At 39.1% G+C, this 17,732-nt stretch overlaps 1 protein-coding gene across 3 annotated transcripts in view; it reads right to left on the reverse strand.

The window, feature by feature from the left end:
* Nucleotides 1–17,732, reverse strand: part of WDR7 (WD repeat domain 7) — a 333,095-nt gene that overhangs the window by 136,707 nt on the left and 178,656 nt on the right. For all 3 annotated transcript variants that reach the window (XM_089497268.1, XM_089497272.1, XM_089497267.1), the window contains one exon: nucleotides 563–784. In XM_089497268.1, the coding sequence (XP_089353394.1) occupies nucleotides 563–784 (222 nt within the window). The remainder of the gene's footprint in view (nucleotides 1–562; nucleotides 785–17,732) is intronic.

Genomic DNA, 17,732 nt, shown 5'->3' on the forward strand with positions numbered 1-17,732 from the left:
GGGTCACTTTGGAGGTATGCTGTTTAAATGATGCATGTGTCCTAAGAGTCTGGAAGCTGCTCCAAAACCACGATCCAGTCCTAATGACTGGAGTGCAGCTTTGGCGTAGCTTCCGGACTCTTAGGACACATGTATCATTTAAACAGCATACCTCCAAAGTTACCCGAAGCAGCTTTATTTTGGCCTGTCTGTATGGAGCCTATAGTTCTTTATGAGAACTGTGATTTGCTTAGGCTACGGTTACTCAAAACAAATACAAGACTACTGGTTTGTTTTCATTAACCATGGTTTAAAGAAACCACAGATCCCTAAGTACATTATAGGAAACTATTATTAGTTTGAAAGGAGGAGTTTTCAACATTAATCCACTTCCCTGATCATGAAGAAAGAGAAGGGGAGGGGAGAAGAGACTGAAAACTAACACTTGCTTCAGTTTATTTCCATAGTGAAAAGCCATGGTTGTTTTTCCATTGCAGATAAACCAAGTCATAATTTAATGAAACCTATGAAGGAGCAAACTTCAAGTAGAGATCAAGTAGAGATTAAGTAGAAAGAAACTTACAAGTATGTCTTGCTAGTGAATAGTTGGATCCACCACTTGTTGAACCAAACCCTTCAGGAATTTGGCTAGAACTGCGTGGTCTGGTCAGCAATTTTGGAGGTTCAATTTCTGCTCCAAACTCTGCTCCAATTACTCCTAGTAAAACAATAGCAGTAGCTTGCTTTCGCCTTTCTTCATATGACATAGATATCTTCTTCATCTGTGGAAGTCCAGAGAGAGAACCTACATTAAAAGATAAAGAGCATTAGAATGATGATTAAGTAGTGCTGATATTTGCTTTATTAGAAACAAGCAGTTTGCTCCCAACAACTTGGGTAGTCCTTTTAACGTGCAAACACTTTCACTATACTTCTCAGGGTTTCATCCACTGCAAGGTTTATCTTTGATGCTAATTACTGGCAGTGTAGGTCTTTTTTCCAGTAGACCATATCCAGATGGTGGAATCCATAGTGTGCTTTTTCTTATGCCAGCATACCTATTCCATATACCTGAAACTATGATAGCTTCCATGGTACACAGTAGTGTTTCAAATTGTGTGTGTGTGTGGGGGGGGGGAGGCGGGGCATGCTGAAAGACTTCCTGTGCAAAAATAATAATATGAAAAAGTGGTCCTTCAAGAGATATCATTTTTTAAAAAAGTGGATAAACATCAGTCCTGAGAAAGAATCACTTGTAACAATAAATAATAATAATAATAATAATAATAATAATAATAATTTTATTTGTATTTTCCTGCCTTTCCCAGTGGATCGAAGTGGGATTACAACCGTAAAATAACCATATAGTAACAGTAATATCTAAAATACATTTTATAAAAACATATTATAAATGATAATTATGAAACTGAAAGTTTCCCTCTCCCTTGTATTAGTGTTTTCCCCCCAAATGCAAACTAAACTTGGAGTCAAAGGCACACAAAGCATGCAGTATATAAGAGGCAGTGATCCCTGTTTCCCTAAAATTCTCATGGATGTTACTTTGTGGGTGTTGCTACAACTGAAAGCTGTACAATAGCATTCCAGGCATTCAAGATGTTATGCACACATGGAGAATGGAGATGAGTATTCATCAGGTATGCAAGGGAAATAACAACACCACAAACACTAGATGGCCTTGTGCTAGAAGAAAAGAACATGATACCTGTTTAAATATGAGTAGACGTCTCAGTGCTTGTGATTGAAAGTGTTTACAACAATCAAGGAGATTACTTCTAAGAATTAATTTTGACCTCTATGTTTGAGATAGATTTCCAACTTCTTCAGCTAGGAATTGCATTTCCATATATTCTGAACAATATGATAAAAAATTTGACCCTTCCTTATTGCACAATGGTGTTAAATCTCTTTTGAGAGAAATCAGAGGAGACCACTTGGTGCTCAGTGAGAATTACTAGGTCTGAAGATTAACAAAGTGTGAATTAATAAAAAGATTTTGCAACTGTATGTCCAACCTGCAGCATAAGAACATAAAAATGTTAGTTAAGAAAACAGATTCCCAGCCCAGCTCTAGCTCTGATTGTCTTACACCCAAAGGGGGGGGGGGGGGGGATGGGTGGTGGTTGATCTTTCACAATGAGAAAAAAAAGGAAGAAGAAGAAGATCAATAGTTTACTTTCTACAAAGGAAGGATGAAAACGGGATCCACACTAAGTGACTTGTAACCATTTTAATTGGCTATAATTTGTATATCTAATCACTTTGGCCAAATGTTACCCAGGCTGCAACTGAAGTCTGCCTAAACAGATCCATTTTTAATTTGTTTCATTCCGAATACAATGATCTAGAAGGAAACCACTACACTCCCCTTTCCTCCCCCTCCACCCTGAAGAAGCATGCTCCATAACAATAGTTCAAAGGAAAGCTCCATTCTGCAGTTGCACTGATTGTTCTGTCAGCTGACCTCTGCAGAAGGGAATTGCTAACCGCTGCCGAGCTCCTTAGCTGACAAATGAATGATCGCAGCTCCATCTATTTTCACTATGGCTGCCTCCTAGCCCAGGTGCTCAGACAGAAAGCCCGGTGTGACATCTTAGATCAAGATGAATTGGCACAAACTCCTGATCCAAGATTGTTTTATACCATTTAATTTAGTTTCTTCCCCTGCTCGGATGAGCACAGCTCTGGTTATGGATTTCTATTCTAATGTACTGAAGCAGGCACTGAAAGAAGCCAATGAAGCAGATGCTGGAGCTGGGGACTGCAGGGATACTGATCAATAGGCAAGGCATTGACCCCAGCCACTCAGACTCTGCAATGGTCACTGTTTAAAGAAAAGAAACAGGGGGGGGGGGGGGGCAACACATGTGCTGCTTCCAGTAGGAAATTAAACAGGGGCACTTGCAAACCCTCCCCCAAACAAAAGAAAAGAAACTCTTGTTGCTCTTCCTTCTTTTTGATTAAAGCAACCTCAGGTTAACCCTTCCTTTATTGTGATATATTTATGACCAAATGCTCCATTATGCTGAAAAATCATACATTGGGTTTATTGTATTTCACAGCCTGGAGAGAGAAGAGCGTATCAATATACATCTGCTTCTAAATTTTAAAGTTCATATTGACTTAATTGTCACAGACTTTGAGTTTTGCTTTGAATTAAGTTTTGGCAAGTTACGCCTAATTAAGACCTATGCACAAAGTACCCATTAGAAAGTATACTGAAGGTGCTGATTTCTTCATATGATCTGAGCATTCCATGCTTAAAGCCACAAATATTTAGTGCTAGAAAGGTCAGTGGTAATGAAGAACAGTTTAAGAAAGACCAATTAACATCATAGTTTATGTAAATAGAGCTCTGTTCACCAGAACACACTAGATAACTTTTTGGTGTACAAAAGAGATTCAGATAAGAAATTGCATGGGCTTTGGTTTTTCCTTCCTTCTTTTCTTTTTTGCCTTTACTGTCTTTTGAGTTATTAGTAGAAACATGCAATTAATGGCAGCCTTTTCCAACAAATAAACCGACAGCCAAATGGGAGATTTTAAAATGAAATAATGTCTATAAAAGTTGTCCTCACTACAAGTTTCATTTGTCTCGTGAAAATTTGGTATTTTCTCACAGTGATGTGCCTCCATTTAATCATGCTAAAGGGTGACACGAAGATCCATTTTCTTGACAAGACGGTTGATCACCCTATCACAGTGAGAAAATTAATAACCTCAAATAGCCCTATGTGAAAAACAGAAGCTACATTGGGGAAGGGGGAAGGTTTCTGCATTTAAGTTGTAGAGATAGCAGGTTTTCCATGCACTAAGTAAATGGAAGTGACAGATTTCTTCATTATTTGCTTGGTTTTAGCAAAATGGACATTCTGCCTTCATATTTAAAAAAAGATTTCAAAACAAGATTAGAACTAAAACTAAAAAGAAACGGTTTTAGAGAAGCAGTTCATGAGCACAGATGTGTATTCTTTCACCCTAATCTGTTTAAATAAAATATAGGCAAAAATATGAAAAAGTTTAAGCTGTTTAAAAGGTTGCAAGATATTGATTACTTCATTTAAAAAGCAGTCAGGGAGTGCAACCAAGAGGTCAGGATAAATTTAACAGTTTGAAGCACTTTACTAAATAACTCTAAAGATCATGTTAATTGGCTTTGCACAGTCCTAGTGTAAAATTAATTTTATCCTAGCTTACAATAAAAGGATTAAAAGACATATTAAGTTCTACAGGTTTAACTGGAACAGGAATCAATGGATTTGAATTAAGGCTAAAGAGTATTTTATGGGAGATAGACTACCCCCAGATACTTTATATCTGCTATTAGACATAGGATAGTACTCTGTTATTGTATTAGGAATTAAAAACTTGGAGGTGAAAATGTCAGACCCATTTATTATTTATAGAAATATATCTTAGGATTCTGAGCAGCTAAGTCTTTCCCCCATTTCTGACTACAAAGCTTACTGTCCAGCTGACCCCACTATACATGAGTGTACAACTGCAATTCTGAAGAGACCAATAGGCTATGCTTATCGATGTTCTGCTAACATCTCATTTGGACTACTACGATGCCTTGTAGGCATGGCTGCCACTGAAAACTTGAAGCTTCAGTCAATACAAAATACTGGGACTCTGTGGCCTAGGATTGGGCAAGTTGACCATCTTTCAGCAATTCTGAAACTAGCATGCTGGATTTCAAGTGCATCTCAAAGTACTTTTTTCCTGAGTTTTAAAGTCTACAAAGCTTGGGATAAGTTTGTATCTCAAGGACTTATTCCTACATTAGCCTGCCCAGGCCCTTAGCTGTTCCCAGAGAACTTCTTTTGGGTCCCTCTGTCATCTGAAGTCAAGTGGGCCATGGATAGGGTTGTCAATTGTGGAATCCTATCTCTGGAATGAGATGCCAGTTTATTTATTTTTCTCACAAAAAATAAAGGCCTTTATATTTACTCACGGCTTTTACTGGCCTGAAAGTTTAGCTAAATACCAAAAATTTTAACATGTCCATGTCCATCATGTTCTGATGTTTTAATATACTATTAATAGTTCAATGTTATTTTATTGTTACTCTTATTGTTGCTTTGGTTGTTTATTTCTAGTGATTGTTTTCAATGGTCTGCTGCTCCCAAAAACCTTTTGGGAGTGAAGGGAGTATATAAGTAGACAGCAGAGATGTACAAACTGAACAGCTTTCTTTGAACAGTACAGGCTGAGTTTCCCTTATTTGAAATGCTTAGGACAGAAAGTGTTTTGAATTTTGAATTTTTTCCAGATTTTAGAGTATTTGCATATATACAATGAGACTGGAGATGGAACCCAAGTCTAAAAATGGAATTCATTTATGTTTCATATATACCTTATACACATAGTCTTAATCTAATATTATATATAATATTTTTAATAATGTTCTGCATTAAAAGGAAAAGGTGTCACAATCTCTGCCACCCATGGAAACAGTTATGGATTTTGGACTATTTTGGATTTCAGAATTCCACATAAGGGGGAATGAACCTGTAGTAATTTTTAAACTAAAGACAAAAACACAATTGCTATTAAGGCTACAGCTAAGTAGCAGAACATTTTCTCTATGAATATTGTATCAGGTTCAGTTTTTAGCATCTCAATTCAAAGGATCTGAAATAGCAAGGCTTGGGAAGACATCTACCTAGACCTTGGGAGAGCCAATGCTAATTAGAGCAGACAGTACTGAACTAGATGAACCACTGGTTTAATTTATACCGGGTAGCTTTGTAGGCCCATGTCGTCTTTCAAAAACAGTTGAAAGTAGCAGTAGCAAATACATTAGAATTCTATTAAGGTTCACCCCCCACACACAAATTTTCCACTCTCAATAAAAAAGAAGAAGCAGCTAAAGACTGGTTCTTCCCATTTCCTTCAAAAACAAAATGGAACTCATAACACTATCCATGAGCCAAATAGGACATTTTAAAGATATATTTAAAATATGCCCTATTCAGTTGGAAGACACCGCAAGGGCCATCCAGTCCAACACCCTGCCATGCAGGAAATCTAGCTCCCTCCTAAATATGACATTCCTTCAAGTATAGGACAGAACAGACACCCAAAGGGTGCACACCAATGACTCCTCTTCATCCTGGAGAGATATGACCAGTAGAGTGCCACAGGGTTCTGTCCTGGGCCCAGTGCTATTTAGCATCTTCATCAGTAAGTTGGACAAAAAAATAGAGGTCCTGTTTATCAAATTTGCAGATGACACCACATTTGGAGGGTAGTCAATACCCCAGAAGACAGGATGAAAATTCAAAATGACCGTAACAGATTAGGAAGCTGGGCCCAAATTAACAAAATGAATTCCAATAAGGAGAAATGTAGAATATTACATTTAGGCAGTAAAAATTCAATGCACAGATATAGGATGGATGATACCTGGCTTGACAACAGTACATGTGAAAGGGATCTAGGAGTCCTAGTAGACCATGAGTTGAACGTGAGTCAAAAGAGTGATGCATCAGCTAAAAAACCCAGATTCTAGGCTATAGCAATAAAGTATAGCAGCACTCTATTCTGCTTTGATCAGGCCTCACTTAGGATACTGTGTCCAGTTCTCAGCACAATTCAAAAAGGATGTTGACAAGTTAGAGTGTGTCCAGAGGAAAGTGACCAAAATGGGAGCAAGGTCTGGAAACCATGACCTATGAGGAGTTTAGCCTGGAGAAGAGAAGGTTAAGAGGTGATATGATAGCTATGTTTAAATATTTGAAGGGATGTCATATTGAGCATGGAGCAAGCTTGGATGCAAATTACAGGAAAAGAGATTCCACCTAAACATTAGGAAAAACTTCTTAATGGTAAGAGCTGTTCAACAGTTGAATATGCTGCTTCAGAGAATGGGGAACTCTCCTTTTCTGGAGATTTTAAAACAGAGGCTGAATGGCCATCTGTTGCGATTGCTTTGATTGTGTATTCCTGCATGGCAGGGGTTGGACCGGATCCACCGTGTGGTCTCTTCCAACTCTTTGATTCTATGGTTAAAGCATAGCTGTGCAAACTGCAGCCTCTGAAGGTTCCCTGTGTCCCACCCCACTAAAAATTTTGGGTTCCAAACACATTCCCGTCCAAAATAAATAAATAAATAAATAAATAAATAAATAAATAAATAAATCCCTTAAAATGTTTCTACCAAGCAAATAGCAATAGTGCCCACCAAGCATCCAGATGAGGGAGCTTTTGTCATTTAGCAATATTTTCCCCACCACTTTTACTCTTTTTTAGAGATGTAGAAGCTGCCCCCCCCCAAGAAGGGAAGTACTATCTGTCTATTACCTGTTGAGGAAAAAGATCAACAAGCCTAAAAACAGGTGGGTGGGTGCCAAAATGTCCCCAAATACTGGAAAATGGCAAAAATAACAATATACCGGGGGTGGGGGGTGGGGGTGGTACTGGTCATGGGAGGAACGGGATCCCAAATCTGAGGAAGGAGTGGTTAAAAGGGGGATGTTTTTCCCAGGTGCAGATGTGGCCCAACTGCTTTCTGGTGTCTAAGCTACGTTAAAGGGATTGCAACACAACAGAGATATAGAAAATCTAAACCAAATACTTAGCAACAAAGCCCAGTGATTAATGGCTTCCTGAAGTCCTGTAATTGGGTAATCTCCAAAGCTGGACTTCTGTTCTTACAAAATACATATCCTGTTGGATTTTGATCAAGGCTAAGGTGTTCACGTATTTTATGTCCCATTATTTTGTTCACATATATTTCAACTGTCCACTACATATTACTTTTGTTCCTTATAAGCAAGAAGCCTTTTTGTTGGTAGGCGGTCCCCAGAGGAAGAGAAAATACCTGATGGGGATCTAGTGAAATTCAACTGTATAAATTGGGATCAATGTAGGAGTTTGGTCCTTCAGAAAAAACCTAGGCAAGAAGTTTAGATCAGAAATGCTGGAGAGATAAGTAACAAGACCAGATACCAAATACAACAAAGCTTATCAAAGGCAGGTTACAGACCGCCCATTTGGGGCGGTCTGTACCCGCCCCTTTCCCCCCTGTATCGGGGTCTCAGCTGCCAGACCGGCAGCCTCTGAGGCCCCGATCCTCCGCTTTCCAGGCCGCGGGGAAGCGGCAAAAGACCGCTTCCCCGCGGCCTGGAAAGGGGTGTCCTTGGGGCTTCAAGCCCCAAGGACACCCGGTGATGGCGGCGAGGAGGAGAAAGGGGCCGCTTGGCTCCTTTCTGCTCTGTGCCGCTGGCGCAGCCATCTGAAGGCTACGGAAGTGATGCAAACTCCAGAAGGAGCTCTGTTTCGGAGCTCCTTCTTACGCCGCGTAAAGGGCGCTCAAAGCGCCCTCGCACGGCGCAAGGACGTCACGTCCCCGCCGTCTCGTTTGGAGGTGGCGTGGTCATGACGTCGTAATGGCGGCAGCCGTGTGGAACAGGCGCCGCCATTTTGTGTGTGCTCCACGCGTGCTAGGGTTGGGAGCGTCCGGAAAGGACGCTCCTTTCTAACCCTAGCACGCGCAGAGCGCGCACTTTTAGGCCCGTCTGTAACGGGCCAAAGATACGCTGCATTAGCCCTAGTATACAGGCACTTTTAAAAAAATTCATATACATGTGAAACCATATAATGGAAGTTTAATGTGCTGTCATTTTTGAAGTGTCAAAATTCCTGCTGTGCCACCTTTGAGGTAAAGCTACACTTTTCCATCAGTTGCAAGTGCTTTGAATGAAGAGCACCAAACCATTGCTCCTATTGTGTGCCTTCAAGTGATTTCTGACTTATGGTGACATGAGTGTATATATTCATTTATACTACTAGCTATCAGTGGTTTACAAGAATTAGCTAATCATGGGATTTTGTGGGCCTAAGAGTGTGTAACCCAGTGGGTTTCCATGTCCAAGCCAGGAATTAAACCCTGATCTCCAGAGTTATAGTCCAATGCTCAAAGCAATACATCATCTGGTTTGACAAATTTGCCAGGCAGTTTGTGGAAAAAGTAACTTGCATTAACTCAGATTCCGATATGACATTATCATGAAGTCTGAGAAAGAGTTCATTACTCCATCTGGCCAGGTATCCTGGGATCAGTTTCCATTGTGACCTAATGATATGGACAAGATGCCCACCACATGTAAGCTTGACCATTGCTCATCTTGGCTGCTAAAATCTAGCAGTAAAAAACAAATCGATGGGTGCAGGGTGGTAAATGCCTTACTATGTCAAGGGGAAGAGTCTGCTTCCTGGAAGGTAGTGGTGATATACCTTTTTCTGAAGAGGATCTTTCTGGACCCAAAGATACGGGGGGAAAAACCTCAGTTTCAGTAATATCCCCTTTTTTGGGCAAATGTTAGAAACCACTTCCTCTTTATGTCCTGTTTGAAAAAAAGCCCCCCATGAAATCCTGCCCCCATGGTAGAAATATTCCTCCTGGAAAGCATTTTGGAGCAAAAAAAGAAAAAAAAAAAAGAAAAAATGTATGGGGGGGATCATTTTTTTCCTTAGTCTTGGGACAAGGGACCCAGAGAGTCCCCAAACTTTTGTGGAAATTCCCCCCTGGGCTCGCTAGATTTTAGAGCAAATTTTTGCCCCCCCCCCCCCCCCAAAAAAAAAAGACTCTTGGGGGATGCTGGAACTCTACAAAAATAGCATCAGAGGGAGACTCACCAAAATGCTTATGGGGCATTTTAGGGCCAAAATTTGATACTGCTTTGGTTGGAGATAATCTGTTTTCCTCCTCCCCAGCTGTCACAGATGCCCACTCCTATTGGGAGCAATATATCTTGCAGTCACAATGGAGAGGAATGTGGAATCATTTTTATGGACTACCCTTCCTCTGGAGTCCCAATTGGCCTCAGTGTCACTTTCTTTTAGGCACCAAATTATAACATGGCTTTTTATTCAAGCCTTTGGGATCTAATCATGGGCGGGTTATAGACTGCCCATTTAGGGCGGTCTGCACCCGCCCCTTTCCCCGGTGTATCGGGGCCTCAGCGTGCAGAGCAGCAGCCGCTGAGGCCCCGATCCGCCGCTTTTCAGGCTGCGGGGAAGCAGCAAAACGCCGCTTCCCCGCAGCCTGAAAAGGGGTGTCCCTGGGCTTCAAGCCCCAAGGACACCCCGCGGCGGCAGGGAGAAGAGAAAGGGGCCGCTTGGACCCTTTCTCTTTTAGTCCGCTGGGCGCAGCCGTCTGAAGGCTGCGCCCAGCGGACTAAACCAGGAAGGAGCTCCGAAACGGAGCTCCTTCCTGCTCCGTGTTCAGGGCACACTAAGCGCCCTGGCACGGAGCAAGGACGTCATGTCCGCGCCGCCCCGTCTAGAGGTGGTGTGGCCGTGACGTCCTCACGGTGGCGGCCGTATGGAAGGGCCGCCGCCGTTTAGTGCGTGACGAGCACGCACTAGGGTTAGGGCGTTGCGGAAGCACCGCCCTTTTGTAACCCTAGTGCGTGCTCGTCACGCACTAAAGTGCCGGTCTGTAACCGGCCTTACTTTCTTTAATTGTACATGTGCATAGCTTTAATTGTTTTGGCCTTTTATGCTGTTTTAGCTCATTGATGTGTTTAAATATGCTTTTAACGTATTTAAAATGTTTTCTTATTTTTGTCTGGAATTGTTTTAAATTGTATGCCACCTTGAGAACTCACAACAGAAGGCAGAATAGAATATTTCAATAAATAAATAATGGGCTTTTGTTTAAAATATATCTCACACTATTCAAGCTGGCCAATAAGCCAAATGCAGTGCGTGAGAGTGTGCACAGACACACACAGAAAATGCACAACAGCAACAATAACAACAACTTGATACAGAAGCAGCATAATGAAAAGCAATATTAGGGAAATGCCTAGTCGTAATAATACTTAGGATTTACCTAATAATTCTGTGGAATTTAAACCTTATCACAACCCTGTAATGTAAATCAGTATTATTATCTCCCTTATGCAGATGAGAGAGGAGGGCAATAAATGGTGGGAAAGCAGGAGAGACAAAGAGACTGTTTTACCTAAAGCTATCTAGTAATCTCAGTTAATATGAAGAATAAGAAGAAGGAAATAGTAGGGCCACTGCGTGGAGAAGATGGCAAAATGCTAACAGGGGGACAGAGAAAAGGCAGAAATACTCAACAGCTTCTTTGCCTCAGTCTTCTCAGAAAAGGAAAAGGGTGCACAACCTGAGGATAATGGAGCAGAGAACAGAACAGGGGAATTTCAACGCAGAATAAGTAAAGAGATAGTAGAGGAATACCTTGTTAATCTAAACGAATTTAAGTCTCCAGGACCAGATGAACTACATCCAAGGGTATTAAAAGAACTGGCAAATGTAATATCAGAGCCATTGGCAATAATCTTTGAGAACTCTTGCAGAACAGGAGAAGTCTCAGCAGACTGGAAGAGGGCAAACTTTGTTCCTATCTTCAAAAAGGGGAAGAAAGAGGATCCAAACAATTATCGTCCAGTTAGTCTGACATCAATACCAGGAAAGATTCTAGAGCAGATCATTAAACAGAGAGTCTGTGGACATCTAGAAAGCAATGCCATAATCACAAAAAGTCAACATGGGTTTCAGAGAAACAAGTAATGCCAGACAAATCTAATCTCTTTTTTTTGATAAAATTTCCAGCTTGTTAGATGAACAAAATGCTGTGGATATAGTATATCTTGATTTTAGTAAGGCCTTGACAGGGTTTCTCATGACATTCTTGCAAACAAGCTAGTGAAATGTGGGCTTGATAAAGTAACTGTTACATGGATTAGTAACTGGTTGACTGGCCAAACCCAAAGGGCACTCAACAATGGCTCTTTTTCATCCTGGAGAGAAATGACCAGTGGGGTACCACAGGGCTCTGTCCTGGGCCCAGTGCTATTCAACATCTTTATCAATGACTTGGATGAAAGAATGGGGGGCATAGTTATCAAATTTAAAGATGACACCAAACTAGGCTGAGTAGCTAATCCCTCAGAGGACAGGATCAAAATTCAAAATGACCATAATAGATTAGAAAGCTGGGCCAAAGCTAACAAAATGAATTTCAACACGGAGAAATGTAAGATACTGCACTTAGGACGGAAAAATGAAATGCACAGATATAGGATGGGGGACACCTGGCTGAACAAGACTACATGTGAAAGGGATCTACAAGTCCAAGTAGACCACAAATTGAACATGAGTCAACAGTGCAATGCAGCAGCTAAAAAGGCCAATGCAATTTTAGGCAGCATCAATACAAGTATAGTGTCTAGATCAAGGGAAATAGTGCCACTCTATCAGGCCCCACCTGGAATATTGTGTCCAGTTCTGGGCACTACAATTTAAAAAGGATGTGGAGAAACTGGAGCGTGTCCAAAGGAGGGCGATTAAAATGGTGAAGGGTCTGGAAACCCTGCCCTATGAGGAGCTACTGAGGGAGCTGGGGATGTTTAGTCTGGAGAAGAGAAGGTTAAGAAGTGATATGATAGCCCTGTTTAAATACTTGAAGGGATGTCACATTGAGGAGGGAGCTAGCTTGTTTTCTGCTGCTGCAGAGACTAAGACCTGGAGCAATGGCTGCAAGCTCCAGGAAAAGAGATTTCACATTAGGAGGAACTTCCTGACAGTAAGGGCTGTTCAACAGTGGAACACACTCCCCTGGAATGTAGTGGAGTCTCCTTCCTTAAGAGGTCTTTAAACAGAGGCTGGATGGCCATCTGTCAGGGGTGCTTTGATTGGGAGTTCCTGCATGGCAGGGGGTTGGACTGGATGGCCCTTGCAGTCTCTTCTAACTGTATGATTCTATGAGACAGAATAAGAAAAGGAGATTTCCTGGTTCACAATGCAGTATCTTAACCCCTATGTTCCACATTCTCCATTTCCAGTTAAGGTAATTATGCAATCCTAGTAACAGGGGTAGCAGCACATAACAGGCTTTGAAGTTGAATGATTGAAAAAAGTTGCTCCTAAATTTATTTTAAAAATGAACATTATGAATCCATCCCTAAAAGTATGTCTATAAAAGTTACTACTTCACTATAATGTGTGCTGCCTAGCCTGGTAGTACATACATGAATATACAGCGCGCCTGTACAGTATGCAGGCTCGACATCCGCGGATTTGAGGTTATGCTGATGGCAAGCCCTAACATGGTGAATGGGGCGTGCACCTGTGGTGCAGGATTTGCCTTACACAGGGGGTCTGGAACGGATCCCCTGCATAAGGCAAGGGCACACTGTACTTGCTTATACCACTAGTTCCCAGTGGCTTACAAGAATGAACTAATGAACTTTACCAATGTTTTCTTACCTAATCATCTTGAATAGGAATTCGAAATATGTTTATGGCCTGAATTTATTTATGGCCTGAATAGCAATAGCAATTACATTTCTATACTGCTTATCGGTGCACTTAGGCACTCCCTAAGCAGTTTACAATGTGTAAGTGTATTGCCCCCACTAAACTGGATGCAAAGCTGAGTCAACCCTGAGCCCGATTGGTACTGAACTCACAAGCTTGTGGTTTGTGAGTTAGTGGTTGCAGTACAGGCATTTAACCACTGTGCAACCAGAGCTTCTTAGGAACTGATCATTTAATGAATTGATGTGTGCTCACTCATATGAAAATGCCAAAGAATTGAAGGTAACCCTCTTACACCTTATTTTTGGTTGTTTGTTAGATCCTAGCCTGAAACCACTTTCTTAAGAAGCAGTAAACCTCCAAACTGAGGTAGCACTTGATGAGGTTAAAAGAAAATTGGAATGCATTAACATATGGCACCTTAAAGATGAATATTAGAATCAGAGACCCAGTTCTGTTCATATTTATTCATTTAAAATATTTATGTCACCTTTCCTTTCAAAGTCCAATGTAGCTATGCCAAGAATCATAAAGCACAACAGGTTTTCAGATGAATCTGAAGGTTTCATGCAATTAGTCCCTCCAATTTATCTAATGCCTCCATCATCCTTCTTAATTATAAATTATTATGCATTTGTGTAAACCATTCTGTTGGGTAAAAGTATACATCACAAATATGTGATGGAATTAAAACCATTTGCTCTAGGAAAGCTGATGCTTGCTCATTCTATTCATGGTGTACAACAGAACACTTACGCTGATTTAAATCAAGTTCAGCATTCAACCTAAAATTTTGCTTCCTTTTTCCAACCATCTCGAATCAAAATGCATTCAGTAACCATAAGGATTAGGGTGCTGATTTTCTGCTGCATAGTTGGTACTATTCTAAGCCAATAGTGTGTTTAAATCCACACCAATAAAATCAATACAGCACTGTTCTCTTCAAGGTGAGACCAAATAAACCTGTCTGGAGCCTTGAGAAATAGGCTTTGCAGTACACTTTGAGTGCTAAGTGCCTTTCAGTCCAGAAATATGTCATTAAATAATCATTAGCCATCATTCATTCTTCCTAAAAAGCTTAACATCTAAATTGTTCAGCATCCACTGAAGTATTAGCATAGACTACCAAGTATTCATTAGCACATAAGATTGTGGATAAACTGAACTTCAACAACATACTGACATGTTATATAGAAAGAGGAAGAAGAGAGCTTTGCACATAATATTCATCATTTAATGTTTTCAAGCTCCCTAAATGTCTGCTATTATATGGAAGGGTTAACAAATCCACCAAGCTTTTTTTTTAAGTATCACACACAGACGGCATTGTGAAAATATAAAAATACACCTTTTTCTTTTTTTTAAAAAAAAACATTTACTCATAGATTTATAGGTTTTTGTTCTATTTCTAGCTTTATGTGACTGGAAATTTTTTAGCTTTCCTAATCCTTGTCTGTATCATTCTTCTGGGTTTAGAAACAGCAAGTAGTTTCATCATTAATTAAAATTTATCTAATATTCTGCGGATAGTCATCTATGCAATATACTCCTTGCTACATAGATACACTTAAACAGGTAGAAATGCATCATAATCATTTGCAAAAATAATCTAAGCATGCTTCGGCAGTAATTTCAAATATATTGCAATTGCTATATCTAGTTCCCTTATTCTACAGTGTTGACAGATAAATACTACTAATATTATCACAACACAGAAAACAAACTTCTAATTCATTTTATGCAGCCATCAACAATAATTTTTTCACTATGCACAGACTGACTTTAAATTATTCACCTATGAGAGAAAGAATTAATTTGTTCCAATTCATGTGTGGGAATCACATAGGAAAGTTACTGTAGGTTTACATGTGTTTAACCTCATTAATTATTTAAACAACAGGTCATCAATTTAGGGATGTATAGAACTTTGTTATAAATAAGACTGACAGAAAATGAATTAATGCAGATTAAAAACAGATAGAAATCTGGTAAATTTATAAGTATTTTTTATCAGTACCAGTAAGAAAAGTAGTGTTTGTGATTTAATATTTTTGTATATTGTACAATATTGTAATAGGATTAAATTAATCATTAACAATCATCGTAGGGTGCATAAAACGAGAATATGAAAAGAAAATCCAACTGTGGTTGATTAAAGAGCTTGTCTGCTTGCTCCATACGGAACTGCAGAGAATCCATTTTGTCTTGAACTATTTCTCACTGCATGTTAGGGAAATAGTCATCTTCATCCATTTTAGGTTTCTCATTCACCAATACAGTGAAATGTTTGCTCCACAACAGAAGCATGAAATAACAAGTGTCCAAGTCAAGAAAGCAATTTCATATAAAAGGCAGTTCTAAAAAGATCTACGTGACTATGCACATATCATAAATACTCATTTGAATGAAATGTAGAGCCATAACATTTATCAAGAAGATTAATAATTATGGTAGCTTTAATATTATTAAAAATGCAATATGGAGAAACAATTTGCTATTTTGTCTCTGAACTAAATTAAAGAAAATGAATATGAAATTTATACAGTGATATAGGATACACTTTTATATCTTTAAGAATTTTGTTTTCTTGCTAATGTATAGGCTCTGTTTAAAACAGTAAAATAAATCAGAGTTTTAAAATCTTCTACACTCTAACAAAATAAATATTCAAAGGCAATCATTTAAATTAGGAGCTATATTGCCAGAAGCTGAATGGTAGATTACATATAAAAAATAGGAATGTGTATATGATAATATTTTTCCAAATGACTTGTGCTCTTAAAGATATGCTAGATTACAACAAATTGATCAATAAAAGCAATTCATTCTGGAGTGTCAAATCTCTCCGGGCATTGGTAAAACTTCAATAAAACCAGTATTCTGGATTTTAAATTTGGAAACATGATTACTATTTTATTGAAAAGTATAAGAGTAACAAACTATTTTAAATTGTAATCATTTTGAATCTGAGTTGCAACTTATCCTGATTCTTTATGAACAGACCAGATTCTTATTGGAAATCAATGCAAAGGCAGGTAAAATTAGATAGCCATGATTTGCCAGGAAATCAATAAGAGATAGAGCAATATCAGAAACTAAAAATGGAATGCCTTACAGAAACTGAAAATATATTTTCCCTAGAAAGAAAAACGTTGCTTTTTGTAACAGTTGAAATGATTTTAAGTGATATAAAATATCAAAGACCATGTAAAAATATGTTTTATCTGTGTACAGTTGTCTTCCTGTTATTAAAATATCACTTTGGCTTATTTCTTTCCATATCCACTGAATGTACAAAAACAATTCGTTAAATCCTTCCAGGAGCTCTGCTACAAAATGTTTTGAAACAAAACATTAAACCAAAATAACAGAGAGCATACAAGAATACCGCTCCTCAGTCTGTTTCTGTAAAAATAAATATACATTTGAAGGTAAGGCTTAATTGTTGAAATGGCACAATTTTGCCTCACAAAGCTGTTGTTACATAACAGATACAAATATTTCTAAATGATATTTAACAGTCATAACTGTATATATGCAGTCGACAAGACTATAGGAAGAAATTTGCCACACAATTTTTTAGACCATTTCTTCTTTCGGGGAATAACAAAATAGAACCAGCACACAAGTGCCAGTTTCAGTAATACCATTTCCTAAAGGATTATGAACTTCTGCTCAGAGCCCCATTCTGTATTCCTTCATTCCATGATTATCAAGGTGAATTCTGAATATGTGACAAGTGTACACAACGTATTGGATTTTCCTTCCTGCATAATTCTGGAGCTCCGGGAGTTATACAATCATGCAGCACATCATTAATTAAATAGTACAACAGTTATTTAAGACCACCATTCTGAAGATATCAGGCAAGCCTGCTTTGGAGAGACAGGCTGTTGCTAGGTGAAGTAAATGCAATGAAATGAAATAAAAGAAGAGGGGAGGAAAGAAAGAAAAAAAATGCACTCAAGTTGAAAAATATCCCTTAGTGATCTAGAAATGCCACCAACAGCTTAACCTAGACACCTGTTCACGTCAAGGACTGGATGTATAGTTTACTGTATGATTGTGATTTTGAGAGTATCTGTGTTAGAGCAACAAATGCAGCAAACACTAGGTTAGATAAAAGAATCCCTTCTTCCAACAGAGAAAAATCCTCACCCCCTGGAAGAAACCCACTTCAGATGAGAAAACAAATCTGGATTCAGCCCAGAGGATCAGTCAAGACAAAATTTAGGAATCGCCGGCATCCACAATTAGACCTGTGGATAACAGTCAACAAAAAAGTTTTGACAAAATCACAAATGAGAACCAAGAGCAAAGACTTAACTGAATTTTTTGTTCACAGTTGGGATTTGTTTCACTGTTTATACTTTTTCTAAATAAATTAGAATCTAATTGCTCAGTTTAGATTTGCATTTTATACACTGAATCCA

The sequence above is a fragment of the Sceloporus occidentalis genome, unplaced genomic scaffold (assembly GCF_023333645.1).
Source record: "Sceloporus occidentalis isolate IW3139 unplaced genomic scaffold, rSceOcc1.0.p SCAF_1, whole genome shotgun sequence".
NCBI classification, from domain to species: domain Eukaryota; kingdom Metazoa; phylum Chordata; class Lepidosauria; order Squamata; family Phrynosomatidae; genus Sceloporus; species Sceloporus occidentalis.